The sequence below is a fragment of the Argiope bruennichi genome, chromosome 7 (genome assembly GCF_947563725.1).
Source record: "Argiope bruennichi chromosome 7, qqArgBrue1.1, whole genome shotgun sequence".
In the NCBI taxonomy this organism is placed as follows: Eukaryota; Metazoa; Arthropoda; class Arachnida; order Araneae; family Araneidae; genus Argiope; species Argiope bruennichi.
The window spans coordinates 126,312,379-126,324,164 of record NC_079157.1 but is presented as its reverse complement, the minus strand read 5'-3'; the positions used below and the strand labels follow the sequence as shown (position 1 = coordinate 126,324,164).

Below are 11,786 nucleotides of genomic sequence, written 5' to 3'. Positions count from 1 at the left end.
TCCTCCACGTGACATCGTATCTGCTTTATGTTTCTATTCGCATTCGCGCTATTTAGCTCAAGTACCCAATATGTACCTTCAATACTTTCAACGCTGCCGATTTCATCTTGCAGATACTCCAATTACAGGTTTCCGTGGGCTAAAGTTTCTCTTATGCCAGTGTTTAGGTAGGTTGAATTTCTAATACATATCAGAAGAATACCTTCACTTTATTATATATATATATGTCAACAGCCAGACGAATTAATGCTTATCATTTCATAGAGTTTTTACTCACCGGTAGCGTTGAAAGTGTTAATAAAAGTAAATGAAAAGTAGGGAAGATTAAAAACCACTGGTCTAGATGAATGAAATTTGATACTAGGTTTTAACATTAAAATTCTGTGATAATCAAATAATTAATAATCGAATTCGATAAAATCCATCGAAAAATAAACTATTGGTCTACAGGAACATGAACAAAAATACAACGAACCAGAGAAACGACATCCGTTTATAATTTAACACAAAAATTGCAAACCTACCTGTAAAGTTTTCTATTTATAGCTCATTTTTTCCAACACTTTTTCATGTGGAAAAATCTATCGGAAGATGATCCAGATTTAGATGGTTTATATTAAAATTTTCAATTCGTCATCACACATTCAGAAACACTAATAACACGTTTTGTTCATTCAATGAATAAACATCCGAAAAATATACAAGAAAAATCAACTTTATTTTAACAAGTGTAAATAACGATTGAACACATTCTTTCAGGAATGAACAAAAATTGGACAGGCAGTCCTTTCGAAAATGAACACAAGCGCATCTCACGTTTCTTCGCATTCTCTGTTCTTGTACCAGTAGATGATGTGGTCGTATCCTTTCGGTACGAAAGAAATGGGAGCTGAAAATTAAAAAGAAAAATTGAGGGACTTTCACTCCAATACGGAGATGACAAATTATAAAATGACTCGCGTTCCATCTTTCAATCCTGAAAAAATCATCTCAAAATGGTTTAAATGCCATCCATATCATTTTAAAATTTTAACAAAATCCATAAAGCCATACATTAAACAAGAAAAATTCGAGATGAGTTTATTTTCGAAATGAGTTACTGTCTGCTCCAAGAACCTTCGTTTTCTTGGATTCGGTTCATCCAAATGTTTTCCATCAGAATTTTTTGGCATTTAGGATTTTTCTACGGGCCATTGAATTTTCTATTTTCCAGTATCCAAATCGGATTTATTCTGGTTAATTAAATAAATAAAAATTTCAAAATTTTAGAAACATTTTTAGTATCTAGTATTTAATTTAAAAAAACATAATTGAAAATATATTTATTGCTGGCGTTTGCTTGGAACCATCTTGTCAACCAACGAATTCAACAGAAGCGTACTTACAGTCGTATATTGTTTTTAGAACGGCGTCGTGTCGGTTGTGATTGACATCAGTCTGCAGGCACAGCCTCCAGTAGAGGTTCTCCTCGGCGTCGTTCGGGACGCCGGCGATGGAGTAGATGACCGGGTTACCATTCTTGTCGGCATACGATGAAAAGCTGAAAAAAAAATATTCACAGCACTTTAGCAGTGGTATTGAGCGCTCCATTGCATTTCAATAAGCATGTACATCTGTGATGGCTCTGAGGCCCACATCAGGCAACTAGTGAACAAACCATAAGCCGTAAACCGAAGTCCTACTAGAAATTGAAATTCAACAGCTGCTTTAAAAACCTCTAAAAAAATAAAATAGGACAGAGGAGAAACTGGCAGAAGCACGTATGAATGACTACTCTTCTTTAGCGAAAAGCTTGTTCTTCCAGATTATTAACTTAGAGCGGTTAAATATTAATAAAGATTGAATATTTGTTAAATCCCCCCCCCCTTTTTTTTGTTAAGACAGAAAAACATTAATTTAACTGAATAAATCAAAACAAATTATAACGTGCGCAAATTTAAAAGTGAATATATTATGAAATAAAAGTGGAAGTACTGTGACGTTTTCCAAGAGCAATAAGGGTCAACAACCTTTTAGTGCAATATTTTTTAATAGGTAATTAATTGCACACATCACAAGTACACATATATAAAGTGGTTTCAGCATTTAAATGTACCGTTTGTTAACAGGAGGCCATATTCCCAGAAACACATCACAGACACCTTTTTACCACACATCGCCATTTTCACCTCACTCCATCATGGCGTTTCTCGTTTTGGTCTTTTTCTAGAGTTCGCACATAGAAGGCGCTAGTCAGTACAGTACCGTTTACGAATTAGTGTAAAAAAGGCCTTTTTCGGCCTTCTTTTTAACATTGTCGAAAGCGCATGTTTAATGAAAGAGCTTAAGTCTGTAACATTAAAAATTGCGTATTAAAAAGCATTAAAATGAAGAAAACAATACAGAAATGAAATAGATATCATTAAAAAAGGCAATTTTTTTTAATGATGTCGAAATCATGTTGGGAGTTAATAGTTTTGAAAGATTTCATTCATTTCCAAATGCAAGTCGTAGCGATTACCTATTTAGAAATTGTTAGGTCTCATTTTCGGGTCCGATTAAACCTTGACGCTGATTTCTTTTAATATCTTCCCTCTATAGGAATGAAGATTTTGGTGAGGCTCATACAGAATATTTCTAAGAAATTTTTTCACCTTCAGTATTTAATGAAGTGTTGAATGAATTCAATGTCAATGAAGTAGTTTGATATGTTCGTAGAGTGATTTATTTACATCAGACAGTTACTATTTGGCAATATGTGATAAGAGCAATTTCTGTGCCACGTAAGTTAGCGTTATATATACAGAGACAAATGGCCTAAAATTTTAAGTTGAATATGAATTGTTTACACGATATTTCCTTCGATGTCGTTAAATTCCAGGTATTTACGTGAAATTCCAAAAATTTTGCTTAAATATTATATATATTTCCAAATTTGAAAAAAAAAAGTATCATCAGGAGTATAAATTTGAACGTAAGGTTCGATGACTCATTTTATAGATTTAAATACCTACAACTTTTGATTGAACCTCTTAAATAAAATGATTCGGATCGATCATTTTATTTAAGATGAAAAGGGGTAGTAACCCTTTGCACTCGTATCCTCAGAGGCATCATTCAAAAAGGTGCTTCATTTTGAGGTTTTATGTATTTAAAGTTTTGACTGTCAGTAATACCTACAGGGTGGTAAAAAGATGTCAATTAAATTTTTTGGAAGAATCCCACCTAAAATCATTATATATATTTATTTTTCGAAACGATAAATAAGTCTTAATATTAGGTGAATAATGCATCGAATTACTTTTCGGAGCGCAAAGGGTTAAATTTAAAAATAAACTCCGGAAATGTGCACATCCTCCTGCGTCTCACCCCCTAGTGAGATAGAATCGTCGGAAAGTGATCGTCTCAGGATGCTGAAGCGAACAATACATTCGCTGCTGAGCAGATATATAGAAAAAGGATAGGGGGGGGGACGTGCGAACGGCAATCTACAGCACCCGGACACGCTCACTGTAATAGATACATTAAGGTTGCAGATATGTCAGACGTAACAGAATGCGGAAATGCTAAAGTATTTAGATTCGTCAACATCTTTCAAAAGATTTTTTCGAATGTTTATAATATTAAGATAAAAGAAAGGAAGGGATGCCTTTGAGCATTCAGCAGCCAGACCGGCTGAGGGAATAAATAATCTCTGGATGCATTCATTCACACAAAATTCGGCACCGTTTCATGAAACCTTGAATCAGATGAGGAGGCACTCACTTGAACTTTGCATCGTGCTTGGCGCTCTCATTCATAATGTAATAGAAGTTGGATGCTGGAGGCACTTTAATACTGATTGTGAAGTAAACATCCGGGTTCTCCTCCACTCGCACGGTGTACTGCACGAAGTAGTGATCCCTGTCTCGCCTCTCGGGCGCAGGACCTGCAACACAGGACAAGATTAATAATATCTCTGCAAAGGGATGGCGAAAATCGACTAAACAAGTAGATGAAATTTATGCAGAAAATTCTATAACCATTTTACTTTTCACTTTCTCGCGTAGGAATTACTAATAGAAAGCCTTCTATTCTATAAAAAAAAATCCAATTCGATATTTTGACGGATCTCCACCCTTTTATGGACCTCTCCGAATTCGAAAAACACTTCTGCTATTACGTCTGCGACAAAGATAACTGGAACACGTTTTGAGCTAGACAGATGAGATTTGATATATGGTCTTTACAACAAATCAGCAAATTATACCAAATTCTGAGAAAAATCCATTCGAAGTGGATCAGCTATCATTAATGTAATAACGGTAAATGAAGAGCGTTAGATGGATAAAATTCGGCGCACAGACTTAACATACGTCGCATTTTGAAGCACATTCGAGCGGATAAACGACTCACGAGTGGATCGTTTGTCCATCCATACTTCCAGAAATAGAGATGGCTCAAACACGCAATGGTTGGTTGTTCGGGTTTTTTTTTTTTTTTGCGCAAGAGCCATGTTTGGCTACGCTGCGCCAAGCAGATGGTAAAAAACAAAGATAACAAACACGCAATGACTTAAGTGTGTCCAATTCAGGATGTGATTTTGTAAGCACCATTGTTGCTCCACGCCCAATTTCGGTTCCAGTCGGTTGGGGAAAAACGCGTCAAAAACACAAATTTGATTTGTCGGATATTAATAAGGCATTTCAGGGATGAATCGCTAAATACCTGGCCAAGGAACCCGCGATAAGTCCAATAAAAATGTTCAATTCATCTCAAGGGGAGTATTTAGTAACTGTTGTGTCATTCGGAGATGACATCTTTATGAGAGTAAACGAGAAAGTTTTGGGAGACCCTTCCCGCCGATGAGAGCCTTTCATTTTCAGGGGAAAAAATGGTTATGAATCGCTTTCTAGAATGCTTTATTATTGGAAGGTCTCAATGTTCGCCCGGACAAGATATCTTTGTCCTATGCAAGGTGCGTTTTTTAAAACCTGTTAAAATGACTAACGTACTATTTGTAAACGGAGGCACATCTGAGGACAGATGGATGCCACTCCATTTGGCACGTGGTTACTTCATGAATAGGGGTTGTTCGATGAAGTCCCAACATTTCAATTCAGTGAATCCCAAAATGAATCGATATTTTATACTTTCCTCTCTATTTAAGATTGCATAAAGGCTATTTTTAATACCGCCTTGAAATATTTTAGAAAAAAATTCATAAAAATATTTTTTTATCTACCTTTAATAAATTTTTAAATATACTTTTAACTATATTGTACAACACACTTTCCATTATTTTAGTTTTTAGATTTGTACTTAAGCGTAAGCAAAGGTATTATATTATAGATATTTTGTGGGCACTTTATTGCCTCTATACAATTCGTCTTTCCAAAACGTTCTCGCATACTCTCATAGACTTGTCATACCAGAGAATGTCAACAATAGTTACGAAATATTCATACTGCACTTTTACTGAATGAATGGTTCATCCTGGGCGATTCATCCCTGGAATGCAGTGAGCAGTATACGAATTGGCACTTTAGACGCGCCTTTCCCAACCGATTGAAACAAAAAAAATGTGACAAAGAACGACAACTGTAGTCTCAAAATCACATCAAATTTGATATGGTTAAGTCACTGCGTTTTTAAATAATCGCATTTACACGTTTCTGAAAGTAGAATCCGTCAATCACCCTTTTCATGAATTTTGTTCAAAACTTGACAGGTGTCTTATCTACACTATAGATGTTAAATTTGTGCACCGAATCTGTTTGGTTCTCATTTTGTCATTATCGTGTTAACATCTATTCAAACAGCCGGATAGACGAACTTCCTCAGAACAGATTGTACTAAAAATTTGACAGAAATCTGCAAATTGGGAGAAAAGGCCTTATACCAGATTCCAGCCTTCTAATTCAGCGTTTTTTGAATTCTTTGTCACAGACAGACGGACATTTTCCATAAATGTGTTTTTCAAACTCGGGGAAGTAGGTCTAAAACGTAAAGATTCATCAACATTTCGAGTTCGAATTTTTAGACGATTACCGTCCTTCCTCTATACTACATATACAAGAAAGTAAAAAATATAACGCATGTAAAAGAACTTAAGTTAATAAAAAAAAAAAAGCTTACGTGTTACAATATTTCGTATTATTACATTTTTTTTCTCTTCCTTTAAATAAAATTGTACCATAAAAATGTAATAAATTATTATAGTAAAGTTTTCAAAATACATAAAATATAACTTATTTATAAAGGAGTTTTTATAAAACACCAATAGAAACATAGGCTTCGAAGGGATGCATTTTTGCATCCATTTGAAGCTCTTTCATACATTTTACGGTCAACAAGAATAAAATTATTCATATTCTCGATTTTTATAACAAAATTTGGCATAAAAAGTTTGTTTTTATCTACATTTACAGGTAAGACTGGATTACAGATAAGCGCGATCCTAGGGTTATCAAAAACGGGGCTTTAAATTTTGCAATGAAAAAAATTCGTTTGCGAATGGAAAATTTGTAGACATGACGAAAAATAATTTTAAAAACAAGTACATTGTAAATGCTTCTCGTAAGCAAACGCGGAAATAATTAATTGCAAATAAAATAATGGCATTCACATTTATCCTAACCTTTCACTGCATAATTTTTGTGTTGCAATTCAACTACAATTCAGTTTATCTGCATAAACAAAAGTAAGGATTTCGGGAAACAGACTGGTGAATATTTATTTTGAAGCTAAATTTTTTAAAATTGAAATTAGGAGCTGTGCTTACATCTATTTAAAATAAAAAAACTAACGTAGGTGGTACAGAAATCGTTCGTATTGCTTACAGACGAATGGCAACAGCCAAATGTAAACAAATCCTACAAATTTGAGACTGCTTCATTGAACAGTCGCATCGATTTGAGCGCTTCGATTAGCCAATTAATAAAGCCTCAAAATGTTGTTAGAAGAGCTCTGGACAGTGTTCGCCGTGCCAACAAAAGTCAGTCTGTGGGAAGATATAAAAATAAAAAGGCTTCAAGCAGAAGGCTTAGGTGCAAAAATATGCCTAATTGCTATGGTATGTCTATGGAAATGGCGGTTCGTATCATCCAAAACAATTATCTTCCAAAAATAGTCGTCAGAATCAAACTTTTCCGATTTCATAATATCGATACCATCTCCGTACAACTTTCCCTTAGTTTTTTCAATGAATTTGTCACTCAATCTTAAAAATGTCTTTAAATATTACGATGCGATTCAAATTTATTTATCAAAAAATTGCGTTTCTCAGTCATTAACTCAGCAGAAGGCGTTTCCCTTCCGCTTCCCCCCCCATAAGATATGAACATCTTACTTTGGAATAAATTAATTTGATAGAATTCATGTTTTTCAGTCATATCACATATGATTTTAAAAAAATACACGCCAAGTTAATGATCAAAGAGCCTAAAAATAATTTGGACGAACAGGATGTTTGCCAAAAGTAATTCATTTGATTTATTTGTTAAAATTTACCTACACAAAAATTATAAACGAGCAGCTCAAATTCAAAAGTAAAAAAAGAGGAAATTAAAATAGCTCAAAATTGAATCGCCGCGCAATGTAGAATTATAAACTGTAGCATACTTATGCATGCACCCCCACTGCAATGTAATAAAAAGAAATCCTTAGAGTCATGCAGCAGCTCATTTACCAATTTAGAAGAATCCTAGATTCAGAGGAAATGGGTATTTTTATTTATTAGAATCACAACACGAGCATAATTCCTTACCCATGTCTAAGTTGCGATGGAGGTCTTTGATAAATTTTATTCTATCAGAATTCAAAGCGAGCTCAATCAGGTAGGTGGAGATCATGTTCAGGTCCACAGTGGACTGACTTCTCAAGTAGACTAGAGCCCTCTGCTTATTCCAATCCAAGGAGTTTGGCGACGAAGCCAGAGCCTTTCAAGAAAATGGATTATCATTGCTTATCTCTGGTTATTTAGAGACACTTATTACAAGATCCCATGCACAAAGAATAATACAAACCTGTACTACCAATGCCGTAGTGTAAACGTTACCAAAACTGCCGTCCTGAAGTTGGTGGGCGGCGATACTGTGTCTGACATCGTTCATGAAGCGTTCGTCCACTGGATAGTTCAGTGTCTTCAGACATTCAAATGCATTCAATGCCAGCGCCATATATTCTGGAAATATATAAGGAAAACGAAATGGTACGAGTTCGTCAAGTTTTTATAAATGCTTTTATTTCGGAAACACACTTAGACTTTGCATCATTGAAAAAATCCTAAGCAAACAAGGCATTATCTGCCCAATTTCGAAACTTGACAGTAACGTATAATTGCTGTTATTTTAGAATGCAAAGTAGTTGTTAAATATGCCATGCCCTCTTAATGATAAAAAGGCATACATCAAATCTGTAATACAATCACTAACTACCAGACTTTCAGTATTATGTATTGGTCAAATAGATAGTAGGAAGTGAACGCGATTCCAATAGAAAAAGTTTCTCTTTTCAAAAAATTGAAATAATACCTTTTATTGCAGCTAAAATGCATTATTTGGCTGAAGAAACTTATTTCACTTTGCATTCACAATGATATTAAAGTTAAAGATTTAATAAAAAATGAATAACATCTTCAAACAGAAAATAAAGAGGCTGCCTATTAAGAATTTCTGCGGTAAAATAGAATAATACTCACTTATCGAGCATCATTCGTTCCGAATCTTATTCGCAATGCGAAACGCTCGGTAGGAAACAATTTTCGCCATCGAAGTCCATATAAGAGAGACGAAAAGGTTTTCACTCCGAAAAAAACATTCTCAAACAAATTTATAATAATGTAATTTATTATTTATAATGCATGTTTTTTACAAGAAAATTGTCAAAAGATAATTGCCATCGGCTAAATTAAAACATTTGAAGAAAATGTGATGTAGCATCATCGTTCAATGAATAGGTAGCGCTCATAGCTACTGTTATGAGGGGGATGCTTCTCAGCATACTGAAAGCATGGGAAATGATGGCATCCTATCTACCTTACTTCATGGAGTTAAGAGTTTTGGCACAAAAGCTATCTTTGGCGAAGTTGCGCCTCACCCATGAATTAAAATATGTGCAACCATTTATGATAAAATCGAAATGTAGAAATGTCTACGAAATGCAAATGTTTAAAAGTGTAAAAATGCAAGTCATGAAAAAGGGGCAAAAATGATGCAAGGTTTGGACCGGTACTAAAAGACATGGCTAATGTTTATATATGTTATAAAAAACAATATATTTTTTTTAATTAAAAAAGGGAACATGAGAAGCAACTCGCCAAAAACTAAAAGGGTTTGGAAAGCAACATTACTTCACGGGAAGATGGTCGCTTAGTTGCATCCATTATTTCTTCCTCGACCCAATCTTCATTTTTTTTTATTGCTATCCACTTTAAATCCCAAAATCTGGGCCAGAGACAAAATCTTGTCTATTAAGGCTCCAGCAGGCATTTGCTCAAACCCTTTGAGGGTTGACTTTGGCCATGCTATCCGGGCAAAATGTCTCCCATACAGATATAAGGGCTCTCTTCAAATAAGCGCTCAACACTTGACTGATGCTATCCAATCCAGCATGTGACGTCACGCTATCTCCTGGCCACTCTTTCTGCGAAATATCGCTCGTAAAAAGAGTCGCCTTTTTCACATTTTGTTTTGCTCGTTATGCCATCATTCGTTGCGCGATGTTCGATCGTACTGGGTAATACTACGTATCAAAGCAATAATAACGAAGGGAAGACATAGTAGCATTTTGTACGTATGCATATTAACACTACTTAACAACCCACTTAGTCGTTCAGGGTTCGTGTATTCGCTCTGAGAGATAAGATGATTATCAACGAATCCCTTTACTACAACACCATTTTACCTGCGATACAAAGGATCGTTATTTTATACATAAAACAGCTAATAAGTGGTTTGTTAAATCCAGTTCCAAATGAACTATTCAATCCAATGGGGCTTAAAATCAATGGAAAAAAAGAGAAAGATGAACATGCTGGACCTGTTTTAATCTGCAATCCAAACTGGTGTGAACTAAGTGAAAATTACCGCTATAAAATCAAGATTTTTACAATTCCATCTGGTATTTTGTCAACATTTTTCACATAAAGCCATATGAATCAATGCAAAAAATTCGATTCTAAAAATTTTATTCGTCAGTGTTTTCATTTCGATCAGCATCCGAGTAGCAAGAGAATGGAAAAAGCAAAATGTTTCACTGAAAATAGAATATTTAATACAGTTTTTTTAACTTTAAGATATTATTTATAATTAATTTCAAGTTGGAGGACTCAAGATGTTAAATTTTTAAGTGAAAACTATTGATAAATAGTATTAACATAATACAGAAATAAATTCAGCCTTTCAAACAAGGCAAAAAGATGCATCAGATAAGATTCGGGGCATTTCTTATTCTGAATGAATCAAGGCAGCCAAATCCGACATATTAACTGAACAGCGCTTTAGATGTCTGGAGCACAATGCGAACGAGGGGAAAAAACAAAACAAAAGCACTCCATACCAAGGTTATCTTTCCCAAAGTGGCGATTCTGCTGCATCCACTGCGCAAAGGACAGAGTGTGCTTGGGCTTCTCATTCGCGTTGCAGAGTGCCAGCAGAAGGAACGGGTGCACCTGGTAGTAGGACCCGCTCACCAGGTGGGACAGTCTGCTCACCAAGTCGATGCCGTAGAAATTGCGCGGGTTTCGCTTGGTGGCGATCAGAGCGTGGATGTACAGAGCCAAATCATTCGGATGAAGCTCAAATGTGTGATTCCTTAAAAAAAAAAAGAATTAACCGCTTCATTTCAGGCGATATGTAATCTCATATCAATTAAAAAATAGTGTAATAATAATAGTTTTTTTAATCAAAAATATGGAGAAAAAAAGCAAAATTTAGAAAAACTGCAACATGTTTACAGAAATATTCTAAGCAAATTAAAGCTTACACATTACATATTTTATCTATGGTTAATAATTTTTTTTTCTGGTAACATTTATTGCGGCTTACTTTCATCTTTATATTGTTTACAATGTCTCGCTCTTATGATCGATTTTTCTATTTTTCGATAAGTTTGTTCTTTTTAATAAACCAAAAAAATCGTGCTTTTAAGATTTATACAATTTTTAGTTTTTAATATTGTCGTGTAGATAAACCACGTGTTAACTAAAGTCAAAATAACACTCGCTAATCTCGACTCGTGATTTTATTGAAGGAACTAAACGTTACATCAGTTTTTATCCACAAGACGAAACGACCCAGATTTTGAAAGAACAGAACTACAAGAACATTCTAGAACAAATGAGAAGCAGAAAGAAAATCAATAACAAAACAATTTTCCTGTAGTCAGATACGAACTTGCGAACTGGCACTTTCAGTTCTTAGCATTCTACCACTGAACCATTCAGTCCGCGCCCAGTTAGAACATTTTTCCCTCCATAGAAAGAATCAGCATCCCTCTGTAAAGCCGTGTTCCTACGACCTGTGCGTCTGCAGACATGGTACACTCCTACCCCCTTGCCCTTCTCGCAGTTTTCCGGGATTCTTTGATGTCTGTCCAGTTTAGCGACAACGAAAGGGGCAAGGGAGGAGGGAGTGTGCTATGTCTGTACACGCACAGGTCATAGGAGCACGGTTTAATCTAGATTGGTTCCTCGTAACAAGTATCCTGGGGATAATATGCGCTCCTGCGTCATCTAGTTGTCTGTTTGGATCGCAGTAGGGTTTCAATCTCAGGACATGGACTAATCCTTTACAACTTCAACGCCGGCTGTTCATTTTCATACTTTG

The 11,786-nt window shown here is 35.2% G+C and overlaps 1 protein-coding gene across 1 annotated transcript in view; it reads right to left on the bottom strand.

Moving 5' to 3' along the window:
• Positions 1-699: 699 nt before the first annotated feature.
• Positions 700-11,786, bottom strand: part of LOC129976006 (uncharacterized protein CG3556-like) — a 28,673-nt gene continuing 17,586 nt past the window's right edge. The window contains exons 3-8 of the mRNA XM_056089335.1: positions 10,519-10,772; positions 7,986-8,143; positions 7,727-7,898; positions 3,745-3,907; positions 1,386-1,540; positions 700-889 (exon numbers count right to left, since the gene is read on the bottom strand). Of these exons, the coding sequence (XP_055945310.1) occupies positions 813-889; positions 1,386-1,540; positions 3,745-3,907; positions 7,727-7,898; positions 7,986-8,143; positions 10,519-10,772 (979 nt within the window). The 3' untranslated portion in view covers positions 700-812. The remainder of the gene's footprint in view (positions 890-1,385; positions 1,541-3,744; positions 3,908-7,726; positions 7,899-7,985; positions 8,144-10,518; positions 10,773-11,786) is intronic.